General features: G+C 49.7%; 1 protein-coding gene across 4 annotated transcripts in view; it reads right to left on the bottom strand.

The window, feature by feature from the left end:
- Positions 1–18,819, bottom strand: part of LOC146772213 (transducin-like enhancer protein 1) — a 150,176-nt gene that overhangs the window by 7,081 nt on the left and 124,276 nt on the right. For 2 of the 4 annotated variants that reach the window (XM_085638842.1, XM_085638845.1), the window contains exons 11-18: positions 18,170–18,214; positions 16,919–17,074; positions 16,276–16,414; positions 15,734–15,922; positions 15,470–15,536; positions 14,766–15,015; positions 14,196–14,443; positions 9,220–9,367 (exon numbers count right to left, since the gene is read on the bottom strand). In XM_085638842.1, the coding sequence (XP_085494968.1) occupies positions 9,220–9,367; positions 14,196–14,443; positions 14,766–15,015; positions 15,470–15,536; positions 15,734–15,922; positions 16,276–16,414; positions 16,919–17,074; positions 18,170–18,214 (1,242 nt within the window). Of the gene's footprint in view, positions 1–9,219; positions 9,368–14,195; positions 14,444–14,765; positions 15,016–15,469; positions 15,541–15,733; positions 15,923–16,275; positions 16,415–16,918; positions 17,075–18,169; positions 18,215–18,819 lie in introns of all 4 variants that reach the window. The other 2 variants (XM_085638844.1, XM_085638843.1) reach the window with 2 other exon arrangements.

Raw genomic sequence — 18,819 nt, forward strand, 5'->3', positions numbered from 1 at the left:
AGCTTGGACCTAATATTCAGACATATCGTCTTCCTCTGAAATTCATATCCCATCTATAATTTCCATACTCATTTGTGTTCTTGAGTACCTTTGTGAAGACCTCTTTGAGGGCTGGGCCCTTGGTGTTTACCACTCATTCAGTTTTTGCATTAATAGCACAGTTATATATACCTTGACGAATGTGTGTGATTGGGTGTGAATGAATGTGTATATGAGTAGAATTTTGCTTCCTTTCAGTGGGAACCTGTGTGTTTTTTTAAATTTGTCATTTTGTATTTGTTTCGTCTCCCTGAATTTGTCTTATTAAATAGCCATTAATGTATCATATTTATTCACAACATTCATTTAAAGTAATGAAATAAATGTTTGTTTATAAAATAAAAAAAAATTCAACTATTGCTGGGTGTGGCCCCACATATGTATACAATTATTCGTTTGTTTGTTCTTCTTTCCTTGTGTGTCTCTAGCTGGCATCTTAAGATATTTTTTGATACTGTGTACCTTCTTGATAAATAGGGTAGAGTTCTCCTCCGTTTGTTCTGAATCACGGTAGTAATGCCAGGCCAAGTGTATGTGTAGCGCTTCCTACCAACCTCAAGGCACCTCACGGGCTGCAGGATGGACACCAGGGAGCAGTAAAGAACCCAGAAGCACAGAATAACACGTGCTACTGCCTACTACTGAAGCAAGTTCACCTACTTTTTCACCAAAGTGATACAGCGCAGGCTTTACTCCAAAGCAATGAGTACTTCCCCCACCAGCTCTCGTAGGAGGTGCATCTTTCAATGGGTGGAGGGAGGCTGTGCACAGAACAGGGTGGTGTACTTGGGGTCCAGCAGAGTCCAGAACACAGAATCTAAGGCACAGACGACTGGGCGTGGACATATTTACTCTACATACATGAACAATCCACAACCACAGGAAGATAACGAATTGGTTACTTACCAGTAGGAGTAGTTTTGAAGCTTGAAGAGTATTTTGGATTTGCGTGCTGTGCATTATTCCACCATCTAATGATTGGGCCCGGAATGGTCTATTCTTTTCCGTGGGCGTCGATAACAATTTAATGGTGTGTCTGTCCCGTGTATGACGTCAGACAGAGCCCCGGATGTTTCTGTGCTTAGTCGCCATCTTCGGATTCTTTGTTCTGGTTTTGGATTTCACTCCTCTTATTTTTTCCCCCTTTCCCACCTGACTGCATGGTTTCCCATTTCTGAGGAGGTGGGTGGGTCGCATGCGAGTTCAAGCTGCAAAACTACTCCTACTGGTAAGTAACCATTTCCTTCTCTGGATTCATATGCTGTGCATTAGATTACGTAGCGGTATCCCTTACTTCAGGTCGCTTGGGATGAAATGAGCGAGAGTTTGCAAACTGGTGCTGGAGTACTTTTTGGCCACCGGCGCTTCCTTGTTCATTTGAATGTCCACACAGGAATGTTTCCAAACAGGTTTAAAGCCCATGTTGCTGCGGTGCAGATTGTGCCTATGGGTACATTTGCTAGGAAAGCTAAAGTTGTGCCCTTCTATCTTGTTGAATGTGATCTTTGGAATGCGGGTAATGTCTTCCCTGCGCCTATGTAGCAAGTTTGTATTGTTTCCACCATCCATCGCGAGATGGTTCCTTTTGTCACTGAAGATCCCTTGCTTGCTTTTGGATAGGAGACGAAGAGCAGGTTTCCCTTGCGAATGTCTTTTGTTTCTTGCAGATAGTATATTAAAGCTCTCCTCGCGTCTAAGGTGTGTAGGGTTCTTTCCAGTTGTACGCTTTGATTCACGTGAAATTTTCAAACTATTTTTGGTAAGAACTGTGGATTGGTTCGGAGAACCACCTTGTCCTTGTGTATTTGCAGGTATGGTTCCGGTATCGTTAAAGCTTTTATCTCACTCACTCACTCTCCACAAGGTGGTTGCAATTAGGAATGCAGTTTAAGTGTGCGTGAGCGGATATCTGCCTTGTGCATAGGTTCAAACGGATTTTCCATTAATTGTGTCAGCACTGTGTTAAGGTTCCACATCCGTGCTGGGACTGCTCTCGGGGGTGCAATTATTTTTTATCTCTGAGAACTTTTTCACCACTGGTGAGGCGAGGAAGCGGTTACATGAAGTGCCCCTGGTGTGGGCTGCTATTGCTGCTGGATGTACCTTTAGTGTTGAATAGGTGAGCCTGCTATCCACCTGGTGAGTGAGGTGTGCTAGTACAGTTTCACGTTTTGTTCTCATTTCCATTATTTTGTTCACCAGTGGATATATCTCTCCCACTTTTCTGTGTAGCATTGTCTTGTGGCAAGCTTCCTTGCCTATTTTAGTATTTCCATGGCTCTAGGTAGTCACTGTAGATGTTCAAACTCTTTGTATTCAGGCGCCAGGCCACTAGTTTGTGTAGCAGGTTCCGGGTGATGTGCCTTCCCCTCCTGCATTGTGAGGCAGTCCTGTTCGATTTTGATCTAGATCATTTGTCCCTTGGACATCTCTAGTAGGTTTGAGTACCAGGTCTGTCTGGCCCATCGCGGGGCTAGGAGGATGAGGTTTGTTCCTGGTTCTCCGGCTTTCTCTAGCACCTTGGGTTTTTAGAGGCATCAGTGGAAAGGCATAAACAAATCCCACAACTATTTTAGCGACAGGGCATTTCCCTCGGACTGGTGGTGTAGAAACCTGGAAGCGAAGTGTTAGCATTTTCTATTCTCTGCTGTAGCGAACAGATCGATCGTTGGATTGCTGCAGACCCAGAAGATCTTCTCCAGTGTTTCCCGTTTCAGTTCCCATTCATGGGAGCGGCTTTCATGCCTGCTTAGTCTGTCCGCCTCTGTGTTTTATTTGCCCGATAGATGGACAGTTTGCAGGTTGATCCTCCTTGGTACTGCCCATTGCCATATTTCCTGGGGTAGCTTGCTCAGGGAGAATGATTGTGTGCCTTCCTGTTTGTTCAGGTAAAACATAGTTGTAGTGCTGCCTGTTGGTATTAGTACGGTACTTTACGAGCCAGTATGGGCATACATGTACTCCCTCTCCTCTTAGAAAGGGTGTGACTGCTGCAAACAGTAGGGCTCTGAATTGGTAGTTCATTTTCACTAGTAAAGATTGTAGATACTTTTTGACCGCTTGAAGCATGGGTATGGGCAGGTAAGCATCTTTCAGATCTAAAGGTGCCTTGTAGTCCCCTTTTTGTAGGAGCAGGTGTACTCCTTCAAGTTTTGTCATCCTGAAGTGTTGTGTGCGGATGAATTTGTTTTTGAACCTGAAGTCCATAATTGGTCTCAAGGTGAGATCTTGTTGGGGAACCAGGAAGTCTTGCGAGTAGTCCTCCTTGTTTTGTTCCCTTACTGGTACTTTTTCTATTGCCTTTTTTGTAAGTTTTCTTTGACTTCTTTCCTGATCTGTATGATCTCTTTCTCAACCTGAAAGGAACCAGTCCCACACAACAAAAAAGTCATTTACTCGACCCGATCTTCACCAACATTAATAACCGGATGGTGGAGAAGCCTATTCCGTTGCCTTGGTCTGATCACTATATGCTACCTTTCTCATGGACCCCCTTGATTAGTGATCCACCACCAGAGTCGGTAAAGAAGCTGTGGCGGAACTGGTCCAAGCTACTGAGGCCTGGGCACTTCCTCTCAGCAATACCCGACCGGTATTTGAGGCCGATCCAGATTCTGCCAATCTTAAGTTTAATCAAAGGATCAAATCGTCTTTGGACCGGATGGCTCCAAAAAAATGGACAACTAATAAGAAGGGCTCTAAGAGGATTGCTTGGTATACCCCCAAGCTCAGAGAGCTGAAACTAAAATGTAAACAATCAGAGAGACACTGGAGGAAAGACTTCTCCGATGAGAGGAAGTGTGTCTACAGGGAGGCTACAAAAATTTAAAAGTTAGAAATTAGAAGGGCCCAATCCTTATACTACGCTACAAGGATTACTTCGGCCTCTATTTCTCCGCTGGAATTTTTTGTAAATCGCCAAATCCCTTCTTAGCCCCCAAGTCTCCAGCTTTACCCGCTGTAGACACCTTAGGACGCCGCAATAACTTGCCAGAATTCATTTAAAAAAAATTCAAGCAATTTACTCAGCTTCTTCACCGGTGACAAACCCTCTGAAGTACCTACCACCGGAAAATAAGTCGAAATTACTCGACACTTCTTTGGTGGCCTTCCCTTCCCAGGACATGAAATCCTTACAAATGTACTCTAAGAAAATAATAAAATCAGGTTCCCCTAGACTAGAGACATGCCCCCCCTCACCCCCCGGCTCTGAACCAACTTTGAGACAGTCGCTCCCACTATGCTAGACCTTACCAATCTCTCACTTGCATCCGGGACCGTTCCCTCTCTATGGAAACGGGCCATGAGCAGAGCACTGCTTAAAAAACACAGGCGCAGACCCTGAAATATTGGCCAACTACCGGACGATCTCACTCCTTCCAGGGATCACGAAAATTGTGGAAAAGCATGTCAATGCCATTCTATCCACCTTCTTGGAGGAAAATGACTAATTCTATCCATCTCAAACTGGTTTCAGACCCAAACAGGGAACAGAGACAGCCCTTGTCGTAGTTGTTGAGGAAGCAAGGAAAATTTTGGATGCCGGGGGCTCGGCTGCAATTGTCCTTCTCGATCTGAGTGCGGCATTCGACACTGTTAATCATCAACGGTTAATCTCTAGAATTAAAAATGTAGGGGTGTCGGGAACTGCACTAATGTGGTTGGAGTCTTTTTTAGACGACCGATCAATCCAAGTCTTTGAGGACAACTCCATTTCTAATAGTATGCTGCTGAGCTGTGGTGTTCCTCAGGGCTCGTCTCTGAGCCCCACCCTCTAACATTTATATGAGCCCTCTGGCTGAGATTGTAAAACCCTTTGGCATACAGATCGTCACTTATGCGGACGATACCCAACTGATTGTCTCCCTTAATCAATCAGAGAATGGGGCCGGCTGTCTGGAAAAAGTATCGGCGTGGATGGAACGCTCGTATTTACAATTGAATGGAGCAAAAACTGATCCGATGTTCTTGGGTAAACCTTCCCCACTAGGCCCCAGTTCCCTATAGCCTCAGTGTCTGGACAGCATGCCCTTCCCAAAAGAACAAATTAAAAGCCTTGGAGTCTGGCTGGACCATAATCTAGACATGAAGGAGCAATCTCGGAAGGTAGCAGGAACCTGTTATGGAATACTTGAGATGGTTAGGAAAATCCTCCCGCTGCTGCCTTTCAATGCCAGGAAATTGCTGGTCCAAGCCTTGATTCTCTCACGTCTAGATTACGCAAACGCTCTCTATCTGGGCGCCCCGCGGTCTACGATAAAGAAATTACAGACCGTGCAAAATTGTGCAGTTCGCCTTCTGTTACAGACCCCACCCCCCCCCCCCCGATCATAGAGAATCTGCACGACCATCAATAGCTTCCCTCTGCTGGCTCCCAGTCGCTGAAAGGATTCAGTTCAAATCCCTATGCATCCTTCACAAGATTCTTTCTTCCAAGGGCCCACCAATTTTGCACTCCATCCTTTCCCCTTATTGTCCCAGTAGAGCCCTGCACTCTGGAAATAAGCGCGTGGCAGTAGTCCCTAAGATCTATAGGTCTAGGAGCGGGGGGACGACTATTCTCCTACATCACTTCCAAAAGCTGGAACACTCTTCCAAACTACAATCGTCTTGAGGACGACTATCTGTCCTTCAGTAGACAGCTTAAAGCGTTCCTGTTCCAGATCGCTTAATGTTCGTCATTTGTGTAGGTTCTGTTCCAAAGCGCTGGGAGGCCTTCTGATAGCCATGCGCTCTACAAATACCAATTCATTCATTCATCTCTACTCCTTGATAAGTTCTTGTCTTTGGGGGGGGGATTGTTTTTTTTTTTTATTTAGCAGTTCTATTCAATATCCATGACATATCACATTCAAAATCAAATTGTCAGTGGTGATTTCTTCTCACTGCTATGGGTAATCGCAATTTGTGCCTCCCACCAGTGTTTTGTGGGGGCCTGTTTAGTTTGTCAAGCCACTTGTTTGTGGCTCCTCCACCTAGGGGAGTCTGCCCTCTTTGCCCTTTTCTTGCCCGAAAGGGCTGGGTGCAGCCACTGCCGATATGTGGTCTGCGGTGTGGCTTGATGGGAGCTTGCTTGTGTTTGTTGCTGCTGCCGTTCCAGATAGAAGGGAGCTCTTGGACTTGTGCTTAGACCCCTTCTGAATGAGCTCTATATCATAAGGCTCCCATCGCCTGAGCGGTTTTGTTTTCCTTTTTAATTTAAAAGCAAGAGCTGACCGACTGCCTGGCCGAATAGTTCATCACCTATAAATGGCATGTGGATATTTGCTTGCACCTCCTGTTTGAACCCAGATACTCTCAGCCAGGCATGTCTCCTCATCGTTGTTCCTGCTGCATCGAAGGCTGCCTTCCGGCATGTATGGGCGATGTTTCCACCTTCTTGTATTACTGCCTTGGCCTCTTTTTGTGGTCCTCAGGCAGCTTTTGCATGAGGGATTCAATTTCATCCCATTGCTAGTTACTATGTCTGTTCAGCTGCGCATTTGAATTGCAACTCGCCACGGTGTTGCAGCCTCTCTCTCGATCTTCTGCCCACCATGTCACGGCTCTTGCTCTTTTTCTGGTGGAGGCCCTGGCGACGTGTGTGCATTGTTTCACTTTCTGGCGTCAGTAACAATAATGGAGTCTGCCGGTGCGTTCCCCTGGATGTGGTTTTGGCCTCTGGGCCCTTAAGCGGTCTTATTATCTTGTGTGATTTTCTTTCGGCGTCCTTGGCGGATTTCTTCTCCGCCTGCTTCCTTTTGGCATCGGTCTCTAGAAGATTGACGTCCAACCCTCTGTGGGCTGTCTCTGCCTCCGACATTCTCGCCATCACCGCGCGGCAGGCCTAGTTCTTGTAGAGTGAGCTGCGGCTTTTGGCTGCTGGACACGGTGTTGTAATGTTTCAGTCTTTGACGTACCCTCAAGGGGTCTCGTATGAAGGCGGCGCAGGCCTTGCAGCCCTTGTGCTCTTTGGGCAGACAGAGGTCGTAGACCTCGTGGGGGTCTCGCTGCCCACATATGTGGTGGCAGTTTGGGCCGAATGTAACGGGGGTTTTGTCCATTACCTCTACCTTGCCTCATTTTCAGACCACGTGGCTTCTCCTTTCGCAGTCTTTGGTGAATCAATATATTTTCTTTAAAATTCTTGAATTTCTTCAAAAACTTTCAGAGCTCCTCCGTTGCTTGCAGACCCAATGGTGGAATCAATAATCCGGGGATGGCGACTATGCACAGGAACAGCCGGAGAGCCGTCTGACGTCATACGTAGGACAGACATGCCAACAACTGGTGGCTGACAACGCCCACGGGAAAAAGGGGAAGAAAAAGACAAATCCGGACCCAACCACTAGATGGCGGAATTTTCTGGATGTGAATCCAGAAAAGTATTCACGCTGCAAAATGCGATTTTCCATGACAGACACTTGTTTGTCAGATCCAAGGACAGTGACGTAAGCAAGGGACCATCCGGCAGCAGTAATCACAGCGGGTCACTCACGTCGGAGTCAAGACAACGAATGGGCTGGCGTGAGCCAAACTGAACGGGGAGAAAAACAGGTTTGGAGATGCGACCGGCTGGATGATGTCACCCACCCAGAGGCTGCAATGGAGAAAAGTCTGTCAGAAAACCCTGAGTTGAAGCCTTTAAGGATTTAGCGCCAAGAGGCCATAGTAACAGCGAATAAAGTGCTATTAAACAAAATACACTAAATTTACCATTTGTGGATACTTGTCCACCACAAGTCGAGTGGAATATGATGGGTGGCAGCGCATGCTCACCCACCACACTGGTATCACCCCGAGGAGGCACAGAGAGAGGACACGAGATGCGTTTACACCTCTGAGACATACAAGAAGCGGGAGAGGGTCCCATATACAACCAGGGCAGGCAGACAAGACAAGTGGATGGAGACAAGAGTGGGTTCTATAAAACAGGAGACTGGCTGCATAGGAATACACACACTGAAAACAAGGCCTAGCAAAATACAAATGCACATTTATAATAACTGCAACAAAACAAAAGTTTAACAAACACTGGCAAAGCCAAGAAATCCGTTTTTTTTTGTTAGGGGAAGTACTTGATATTATCTAGCCATTCTGCGCAGAATGAATGTGCAAGCTTAAAATTTCACTCAAAGGAGGGTGCCATGAAAAGGAGTCCAAATATGAAACAGATGCTGAAATACAAACAGAAAAGGCGCACACAGCAAAACACGGCATAGTAGATAGGTTTGACACGGGACCAGTCCCTTCCTAACATCTTTAGTTAAGTCTGTGTGCACCCGTCTTTACTTAAGTATAAAAGATCGTATATTCCACCAAATATGTTATCACAGCAGAAATTTGTTAAAAACTGGCAGGGGCAGTCATTGAACCCATTGTACATTTATGACAGATCAAAGCATCATAACAGCACATACTATCTAAGAAATAAGTCAGAAATTAGGAATGAAAATGCCATATCTGCAAAGAAATATACATAAGAACACACACTGGCTCATGTCGAATCTGGAGTCCAGCAAAAGGACCACTTGATGCAGTATCACCACAACTTACTAGCAACACAAATTAGACAATGACGCATCCCCAAAACACCATGGCTGATGGACAGCCCACCCAAGCAATAGCAAACTATGAAAAACACATCAAAGCCAATAACTGAACAGTGCTCATCCAAAGACCACTTTCTCTCCGTACTACTTTTTTGGTTTTTGAGGAACTGATGATATAAAGGTCATTCACATGCCTAAAGTGTTTTGTAGCCAGACTTACAAAGATCTTTGACCATTTTGCGTGGGTCCAGCTTAGTGCAATCAGTATTTGATAACATCTATTATGGTGCGCAACATACCACCACCAATATTTGCACCCCTTCACGTCACCAACATTGTAGCGATGTTGGACACCATGTGATGGGCATTTTGGAAATTCCTGGGTGCTACATCTTTGAACATCTCTTCCCAAGCCCTTCCTGGCCGCCCCAGGTTAAGAGAGCGCCATTCGCCTGTGAAAGAACTCTTTACGTATCTCACAGTCCTTTCTACAGCATAACCCACCCTGCGCAGCGTCAAGCACCAACAGGCCTTCCCAGTATTCAGGGCACCTTCTCTTACTACCCTTCAGGTCCAAGCATTCATCAGAAACTCACACCTACATCCCAAACCCACAGTGGACAAGCACCGCACTTAAGTGGCTACGCACCTGTGAGCTGAAGTCGTGTTGCTGCAGCTGCCGTCCCTCCCTCAGGTCCCAACATCGCACTGTGTTGTCCAAGCCGCCTGTCCACAACTTGGTGCCATCATTGGAAATGTCGATGCAGCTGGCACCGTCTGTGTGCCCTTGGAACTGCCTGCAGGAGAAGAATAGTCAAGACGCAACGGTGAGCGGTGCAAAGGTGGAATCACATGTGGTCAGACACCACAACCACAAACTAGGGTCACATACAGTGGTTCTACCCAAGAGCAGCATGTTCAGAAGTCACTAACAGATTGCTCCATCCCAGATACGTATGCTGTGGTCGCACAGCAGTGGTTTCACCAAATGACAAAACCAGAGGGTCACATTCTGCTGGTTCAAAGTCAGACATGTATCTAGGTAACACTCCACACGTGTCACCCCAGAGCAACATGTGACATTTCCACATTTAGCTGGCACCACCCCAGAGCAACACACTGCACAGTCACAATGTGCTGGTTCCACCTCAGAGGGACAGACCCTACGGTCATATAATGCTGGTTCTGCTCCAGAGGCTACAAGCGGTTTTTCTTCTCAGACCGGAGTGACACATGCCATTTAGAAACATCCTTCTGGTTCACAGCCCCCCCTCGCGCCCCCCCCCCCCCCACTTGCCAGCCAACTGGCTCCAACCCAGAGAAACACGAGCAACAGTCAAATCTTTCTGGTTCCACTCCGGACTAGAGTGTTCCAGGGTCACAACCCATTGGTTACACACCAGATCAAGTGATGTGATCAAACCCTTCTGCCCCCCCACACCTTTCCCCTATATTGACACATTCCACAGTTGAATGTTGCTGGTTCCACTCCAGAGCGATATCTTCCAAGTGCCCGTGCATTGATCATTCAGCATGGAGTCGCATGAAATCCTAATGGTTTCGTTTATCCCACAAATATTCACACTTGCTGGTTCCACGAAAAAGATGCATGTTTCAACGTCACCAAAAACTGCTTCCACCTCACGGGTCTAGAGTCCACCATCTCATGATCATATGCTGACTGTTCTAGTAGGTAGTCAGAAACTATAGTCACACCGTGCTGGATGCAAAAGTGACGTACCTCAATGATGCATTTGGAATACAGGGTGGTATCGGAGGAGGCGTCGGCACCCTGCTGAAGCCGTTCCAAGAAGCACCTCATTTTTCCTTCTGCATCCTGAAAGCTGCCCTGGTGGATGTAGCCACGGCATCCCAAAGTACCCTGGTGGTCCTGTTCTGCTAGGTCCACCCAAATACACACTGCCTGGCAGCACGCTGCATTAGCATTCTCATGGTTACCTTCTTCTAGATCCTGTCAGATCCCAGAAGACTCATTCTTCTAGATTCACCCAAAGACAGCCCTGGGCTATTCGCTCCCTGATCCATCGAACATGGTTGGACCACTGCTGAAACCAGCTGTACCGCACGCCATAACACCCTCGGTCGCACACACAAGGATGCGCCCGAAGGCATTTCTTGCTACGGTTCTTCAATAGGACAAAAGTCAAAAATCTTCATCTAAATCTGAAGTCCAGCTCCACAACAGAGGTTCAGAGGCTGTGCCCGGCTGAAGCCACAAAAAGATACTTTTTCTATTCTATTTTTCGGAATCTATATAGCACTTGGCTAACCAACGGACCTCCCAGCTCTGGTAATAACATCTTAGAGCAGAAGTAGAGTGCCTGCCAGAAACTAAAATAGATAGGATTTCAGTTGCTTCCGAAAGCTGGTTTTGGAATGGTCCGGTATAATGTGAACAGGAAGCGTGTTCCACCGTTTGGAAGCTAAGAATGTAAAGGAGCTTCCACCACCTCTCACTCTCTTGACCCTTGGGACTAGAAGCAAGTTATGACCCTCAGATCATGGAGTTTTTTTTGGCGCATAGTGGGTCCCAAACGTTGGAGGAGTTGGGGGCCTTGTTTGTGCACGGCACGATGGACCAAACAGAGGGATTTAAACTGTATTCTCTTGTGGATTGGCAGCCAATGCGGATGCTGCTGACGTACTCTGGGATTTTGAAAAAAGTGTGCGCGCTGCAGTGTTCCTTACTACCTGCAGACGGGCAATTACATATTCGGGGCTGCCTAGATACAGGGAGTTACCGTAGTCCAGGCGTGAATTGATTAGTTCCACGCACAGCAGTATGGGGAAGGAGCAAAGATCCCACTTCAACCTCCTTTATCATAGACGTGTCACACACAGAGAAGTGCGAGCAGTAAAATGTCACTTAAGAAGAGGTTAAATGGCAAAACACACCTGTTAGAATTGATTAGTCCCTGTACTACCGCTCTACGGAGAGGTGCTGGAAGCCCGCCGAGATGTTTTCTTAGAGTCCGGAGAAGTCCGAAGCAGCAGGCAGCCAACTTTTTGGTCTGGACTTCCATGGAAAGCCGGTCATCTATCCAGAGCCCTAGGCTCTTGACTGACATGCTGGCTGTGTTCCTGAACTGACCGACCAGTTGAGATCATTCCTGAGAGAAGGATTATGTCCTACAACCAAGACCTCCGTTTTATCGCTGCTCAGCTTTAAACAGCTGTCCGACATCCAGTTTGTGACATGATTAAGGTATGCATTTAGTTGATGGGAGGGGTTTTGGGGGTCCTTAGACAGTGAGACGACAAGCTGTCATCTACGTAGGTGACCAGAGCGAACCCGTAGGTTTGTACTATTTCTGCCAGCGGGCATACGTAAAGGAGAAAAAGCGTGGGACTTGGAGAAGATCCCTGTGGTACTCCGCATTTTAATGTATAGGTTGCAGAGAGAGAGAGAGGAGTCCTCCTGGACTTGGAAGCTTCTCTGCTCTATGCAGTTAGTAAGCCATTTAAGGGCGATTCCGCCTATTCCTGCCTCTTTTAGTCCTTGGGTGAGGACTGGGTGTGATACCGTGTTGAAGGTTGAACTCAGCTCGAGCAAGGTCACTGCCACTGAGCCGCCTTGGGACAGAATAGCCCTTGGCCCTTCTGTTGCCACCAGGAGGGCCGTCTGGGTACTGCTGCCGAGTGTAAATCCAGTTTGGATTGGGTGAAGGATGAGGTGTGTGTGTGTGTGATGGATCCCCACCACAGACAGACTCCCCAGACTCCCTCAACATGGCGGACAAGATGCTCCACAGAGGAAGTGGAGTGAACAGCCCAGACGCCTATGCCGGATCCCACAGGACGGAAGCAGAGAGCTCCGGAGGCGTGGCTAAAAACGCCGTCTTCGCGTTACAGGCGGCGCACAAGGAAGCGAAGGAGGGGAAGACAGAGAGAGGACGGAGAAGAAAAGCCGGAACAGGAGAAGACGAAGGCGGAGGAAGCACCACAACCACAGGACTACCCCAGACCGGAACAGAAGAACGACGAGGAAAACCGCTCTAGGAGCAGCGCCCTCGAGTCCGGTACTCCTACAGGGGAAGTGGAGGCTGTGACTCCCCTTCCGATGACCCTGGAGGGTCGTGGGCTCAGGCAAGTGCCGGGCTCCTCTTTGTTTTGGGCACTGCACAACATAGGGTTTAGGTGAGGCAGCTGTTCTTGAAGCCGTCCGCGGGGGACGGACGCGTCGACGCAGCCGACCTGGACATGCGTGCTGAAAGGAGCTTCATCCGGCGCTCTCGCCGGGACTTCGGCTTCATTTGTTGACATGCCTCACAATCCGTGGAGTCGTGGTGCTCCCCCAAACACCACATGCAGATGGGGTGAGGATCCGTCGCCGACATCTGGCGTGCGCAAGACGAGCACGTCTTGAAGCCTGAAGGCATTCGCACACGTTTCCCAAAAAAAAAAATCGCTGAAAGCGGAAAAAGAAGGCCCGAAAACATGCCAGGAACACGATCCGGATCCGCGTTGCATGCGGAAAAGAAGAAAACTGACGTCAGCGCGCCGGGGTGGGGCTTATGTGACCTCACTGACGTCACGCCCGTGGAAGACGTCGGGGCGGAGTCGCGTGGTACAGCTCCCCGGCACGCAGAGATGCTGGGCAAGAAAGTTTTCTGGGTCCAGTCTCATGCCTGGGGATAATTCTACATTAAGGAATCAGCGGCTAGTAGTCTCGATCAGATGGCGCGGTTTCACGGTTTCCTACCTCCCATTTGCCATGGTTGCAGACCCGGTGTGGCCCATCAGGGAGCACAGAGTGATGACAGAGCTCACCTGTTGATGTATTATATGCCTGAAGTTGTGCGGGGAAGAAGGTGATCCAGGCTAGCTGCAAACGGGCAGGAGTTCTAGCCCCTGGCCCCGGCCGGCCACAAATGGGCTTGCCTTTAGTGTGCCTTTGGTGTGGCAGTTGCGCGCCCGCTGAGGGCAGATGTGACCCCCCCTGGCTTCCTATTGTCAAGATGCCTGTTGCAGCGGAGTAGTGCCGAGCAGGGACCGAGCTTTATCCTTACCTGCGCGTCCGTGCCCCGGGCTTCATTAAGTACGGGGCCGGACTGTGTAAAACAACTAGAGTACCTATCTAAAATGGCGGTTCTAGTTAATACCACAAATGGCACTGAACACCAGTAAAATTTACAAAAGAGTTACATTTCAAGCAGTGGCTCTCCCTCCCGCTCATATAAATTCAATTTCAGTAATGTACTTTTTCACAGGTTGCAAAATAAGACAAAGTACTAAAGTGATAAAAAGAAAGTGATGTGCAAGTAATTCATTAAAAACAACAGCCCCTCCCTCCCCGATAATTTCAGCTTTCACTTGGCTTTTCTGGAGAAGTCTCTTTACGCCTCTACTGCCGGGTCCATCGATGTGGCTGATAACCAGAGGGTATTCATAGAGATGATCATTCATCAAAATCTGGCAAACCTGTGGCAAGAATTAGTACCCACACGAGTACGAGTCATGTAGTTTACTGTTGTTTCAAGACAAAGGAGTCTTCAGTCCTTAACATAGGGGGTCAACGAGTCCGAAAGCTGAAAACAAAGCTCAGAATGTACGCTCTCATGACTCCAAGGGTTGGAAGTCGAAACAATTACACAAGGTGCTCACCTGACCAGCGTCTGGTTCTGCAGGTCCCACACTACAATGTTGCCATCGCTGCAGCAGGAGAAGCAGACTTTGGCGTCGGGGCTGATGGCCAAGGCGTAGCAGGCGGGCGCCGAAGACGTCAACTCTGCCTTTATCCGCGGGGTCGGCGTGGCCAAGTCCCAAATAGACAACGTGCTGGCTTCCCCACCCACAATGAGGCTCCGCCCGTCAGGGAGGAGCTTACAGGAGCGGATGTAGTTATCCCGGTTCTGCACAAGAAAGATCAAAAAATTAAAAAAGGTTCGAGCATATATGCAACATTCAGAGAAGGATTTTATGCAATAAACGTTTGGGATAAGGGAACTTCACTAAACATAAGATTTGAGGGACATTTTAGGCAAACTGCACCTTCCTCTGATCCTTAATATTTCAAGCCAGGGTTCACAACTCTTAATGTAACTTCAGGGCAATTCATTTGTCTCATTTTGCTATTGACACCAAGGAAGGAAGAAAAAAGCTACCATACACTTCAACAAGTAAGAAAAAGAAACTGCTCTGGCACCACACTGGCACTGCCTCCTTGTCTCTTACCAGGCAGTCTAGCTGAGCCACAGGAGTCTTGGTGCCCGGCTGGCCCACGTCCCACACTTTCACGCAACCCTTGCCTCCCGTATAGACGTGCCGCGTGGAATTGCTGATGGTCACCGCGCAGACCACCTCACCATGGTTCAGGGTATGCAACTGTCGGGCATGGCGGGGGATACCAGAGCCGATCAGGGCATCGGGCGGGAATGGCACCGGTTGCATCTGTCCATCAGCACTCACGTGGAACGAGTAGGCACTGAAAGAGTAGCAGAGATGGAAATAAAACTCAGAGACCTGAATGTTTATCAGTAACGAGGCAAACACAAAGGTGGGAGCTCAAATACTGAAGCAAATGCCAAGCTCAAGATCTAACTGGCAGTCCATATTTGGAACTGTGGGCACAGCTTCTACCAGAGCAGCTTTCTGAGCACAGACATCTACACAAAACAAACATGTTAAAGAACTGAGAAAATGTCAGAAACTCCTATACCTTAAAATGAGATCTGGCCCCTTTTGTCAACATCTTGACACCAACTGATGCACTTCGTATAGTCAAAGCACTACTCCTTGCGACCGTTACCATTACATTTGCTTTGCAACATAGTTCTACACTTATGATTATGGCCACTGCTACATCAGAACAACAGCGCAACTCTCCACCCCAGAACTAAGCACCAGAGATTGAGCTCAGAAGAAAGAACCCCACTTACGGTTTTCCAGAAGCCGGCATGCCTGCTCCAAGGCCTGGGACCCGCATGTGAGAGTGAGGATCGTAGCCTACCTGCAGAGAAGCAACCTTAGCATTAGGACCAAGACATCCTTGGGAGCACCGGCCATTGGCCACCATCTACAACACGGTGCTTGCCTCAAGCCGCAAATTCCCGCCGCAGACACCATGCTTAGCACATGGTCTTACGACACCACCTGCTATCCTAGAAGCTTCCCATGCCCCAACCACCAGAAGAGGAGTAGACCTACCAGTGGTGATCGCCCATAGCTGCCTGCTGCCACAGAGCCCGATGCCCCGTTGATCTGAGGAGACATGAGGTGAAGGCCAGCGTAGGCCCCAGCTGCCGCCATGTCACCATTGACAGAGGCGTGAGCCAAGCTGAAGGCAGCTGGATACGAACCCTGGACAGACAGCGGGTTCCGGAGGCCTAAAGCTGGGGAAGCGGAGAGACAGCATGGGTGTTAAATAAATGAAACCAGCCCGGGCGCCTTGAACACACTCACTAGGTGGCGGAATGATGCACATCAGGTGAATCCAGGAAAGGAATCATGCTGCAAAACAACAGAAGCATTTACCACCCCATCAGCATTTTAAGGAATACTCCCTCCCCCTCCCAAACACAGCATGCGTGGAGGCCCAAACTTGTCTGGGTACCCTAAGCTCTAGGTGGACTGAATGCTGGTCTCTGACACACACGCAGCATCGTAGAAGCGTCTGCCAGGTCTACTCAGTCACATCTTACATCTGAGGCACCACTGGGTGTGGGCAGATCCCGAGCACACTTACCCAAAGCCTCCACGCTACTCTTCGTTACACCCGAGCGGAAAGGCTGGCTGGCAATGCTTGGTCCTGGAGCACTCGGCTCCCCCTGGGAATTCGGGGTGCTGGACTTCAATCCAGGGGTACCAGCTTTCTCCACCTGCTGCTGAAATTGAGAGAAACCCAAGAGTGAAGAGAAGCAAAGTTTGGGTGAGCTGTCATGTTTACTGACGAGTGTCAGAAACGACGCATGCGCAGTACCCCCGTGACCCTCATCCCAAGATGGTGGGCATCAAATACAGGAGGGTGCAAACCCCTGCGGAACAGAGCAATGCAACTATTTAACCAGAAAGCCAGGACCGCTCAGCCCTCTGATTGAAGGCAGCCCAAACCACAAAATCCATCCCGTGCATCGCCTACCTGGAGACCAAGAACATGCAAGCGTAATCCTGTGGGGGGATTAGGGTCACGTGATGTGGTGTCATCGGACACTGGTGTTTCACTACTAACAGATGCAGCCTTTGGCACAACCACTGGTCACAAAGGTGGACACAGACGCCTTAAGCGTCATAGTCCTATAATCCCCCTGTACCCCTCTGATCTGCCTTTTCAGGCTCCTCTGCGACACCCCACTCCACCCCTCAGGAAGCGAGGCACACAAGACGGGTACCGTTGGCAGATCCTTGCTCCTGGACGGCGAGGTGCTGCTGGACGAGGTCATCGAGGTGGGACTGGCAGGCATGGCATCCTTCCGCTGCCCCAGAGTCTTCTCTACGCCATTCTCGCGTGAAGAGTAGGAGTGCACACTGCGGGGGGACGCAGGGTCCTGAGAAGGGAGAGGGTGCAGGGCTGTGAGCAGACAGATCATAATGTGGCATTTGCCACCCAAAGCAAAACGTTCTGGGGCTATACACACTGTGCACTCCGTGGGCAGTGCCCAGGAAGTGCTCAAAAGACAATGCAGGGATACAAGGCACAGTTTCCACCCTCCTGAGGGAGGAAACTGGCAGAAAGATTCTAGGGTTGCCACCATTAGGGACAGGCAGCTCAGAGGACTAGTTGGGGGGTACAGTGCTGCAAACTCTAGAACAGGTGTCTAAGCGGACTGGAAGGGGGATACAGGGTTGCCACGTAGGACAGGTGGGTCAGGGACTGGCAGGGGGATACAAGGCTGCCACCTGTAGGACAGGTGGGTCTGGGACTGGCAGGGTGATACAAGGCTGCCACCTGTAGGACAGGTGGGTCAGGGACTGGCAGGGGGATACAAGGCTGCCACCTGTAGGACAGGTGGTTCTGGGACTGGCAGGGTGATACATGCCACTCCCCAACTAGACCCTGTGTTACACTCCAAGTGTTCAAGTGATGGTGGAACGCTTGCATTCATCTCAGTCACTAGTGATCACTCGGGCCGTATCCCAAGGCATTGTTATTTTGCACACCATGCCACCTCAGTCTGGACCCAGCTGTATGCAAATCAGTCACTATTTTGTACACTTCAGTGTGTCGTAAGTGGGAGGGGTATGCCCAGACGTGGATCCTGTGCGGAGTGTCACTGGAACCAACTGTACCCATCTGATGAGCCCGTAACTAGGGCGAAACCGGTCCTGGGTTACTTGTGTTCCGGTTCAGGGAGGGACTGGCCTGGCCTGGCCTGGCAGTTCGGCTGGAATGCTCCTACTGGAGAAGGGTCAAGACTGATTTGCATATGGCTGGGTCCAACCTGCGGTGACGTTGTGTGCAAAGTAACAATGGAATTGGGATACGGTTCAGAGTGATTACCAGGGGCTGAGATTAATTTAAGCATTCCATCCATCGCTCTTTTTGTATACTTGAATGTGTGTGACACTAGCACCCGCTGGAGGAGGTGCTGTACAATGCACAATAGCCGAAGAACAGGGCCTGGTGCCCGTGCCACACTCACCTCGTCCACCACCAGATTGTCCTCACTCTTGTCCGCATCACTGGCCTGGAATAAAGAGGGGGCACCGGTTAAAAGGGAAAGAGAAACAGGAGGCCCCAGTGTTCCAGGGCCAGGAGCAGCCACCACCGCCTCCCAAACCACCGCCTCCCAACGCCCCCCCCCTCCAGCCACCGCCTCCCAACCCCCCCCCCCTCCAGCCACCTCCCACACCACCCCAGCAACCAGTGGCTCCCTCCACCCCACAGCCACCCCCCGGCTCCCTCCACCCCACAACCACCCCCCGGCTCCCTCCACCCCACAGCCAACCCCCAGCTCCCTCCACCCCACAGCCACCCCCAGCTCCCTCCACCCCACAGCCACTCCAGGCTCCCTCCAACCTACAGCCACTCCAGGCTCCCTCCAGCCACCCCCGGCTCCCTCCACCCCACAGCCACCCCCAGTTCCCTTCACCCCCCCAGCCACTCCCGGCTCCCTCCACTCCACAGCCACCCCCGGCTCCCTACAGCCACCCCCGGCTCCCTACAGCCACCCCCAGCTCCCTACAGCCACCCCCGGCTCCTTCCACCCCACAGCCACCCCCGGCTCCCTCCACCCCACAGCCACCCCCGGCTCCCTCCACCCCACAGCCACCCCCGGCTCCCTCCACTCCA

Source organism: Triturus cristatus, chromosome 12 (genome assembly GCF_964204655.1).
Source record: "Triturus cristatus chromosome 12, aTriCri1.1, whole genome shotgun sequence".
Classification (NCBI taxonomy): Eukaryota; Metazoa; Chordata; class Amphibia; order Caudata; family Salamandridae; genus Triturus; species Triturus cristatus.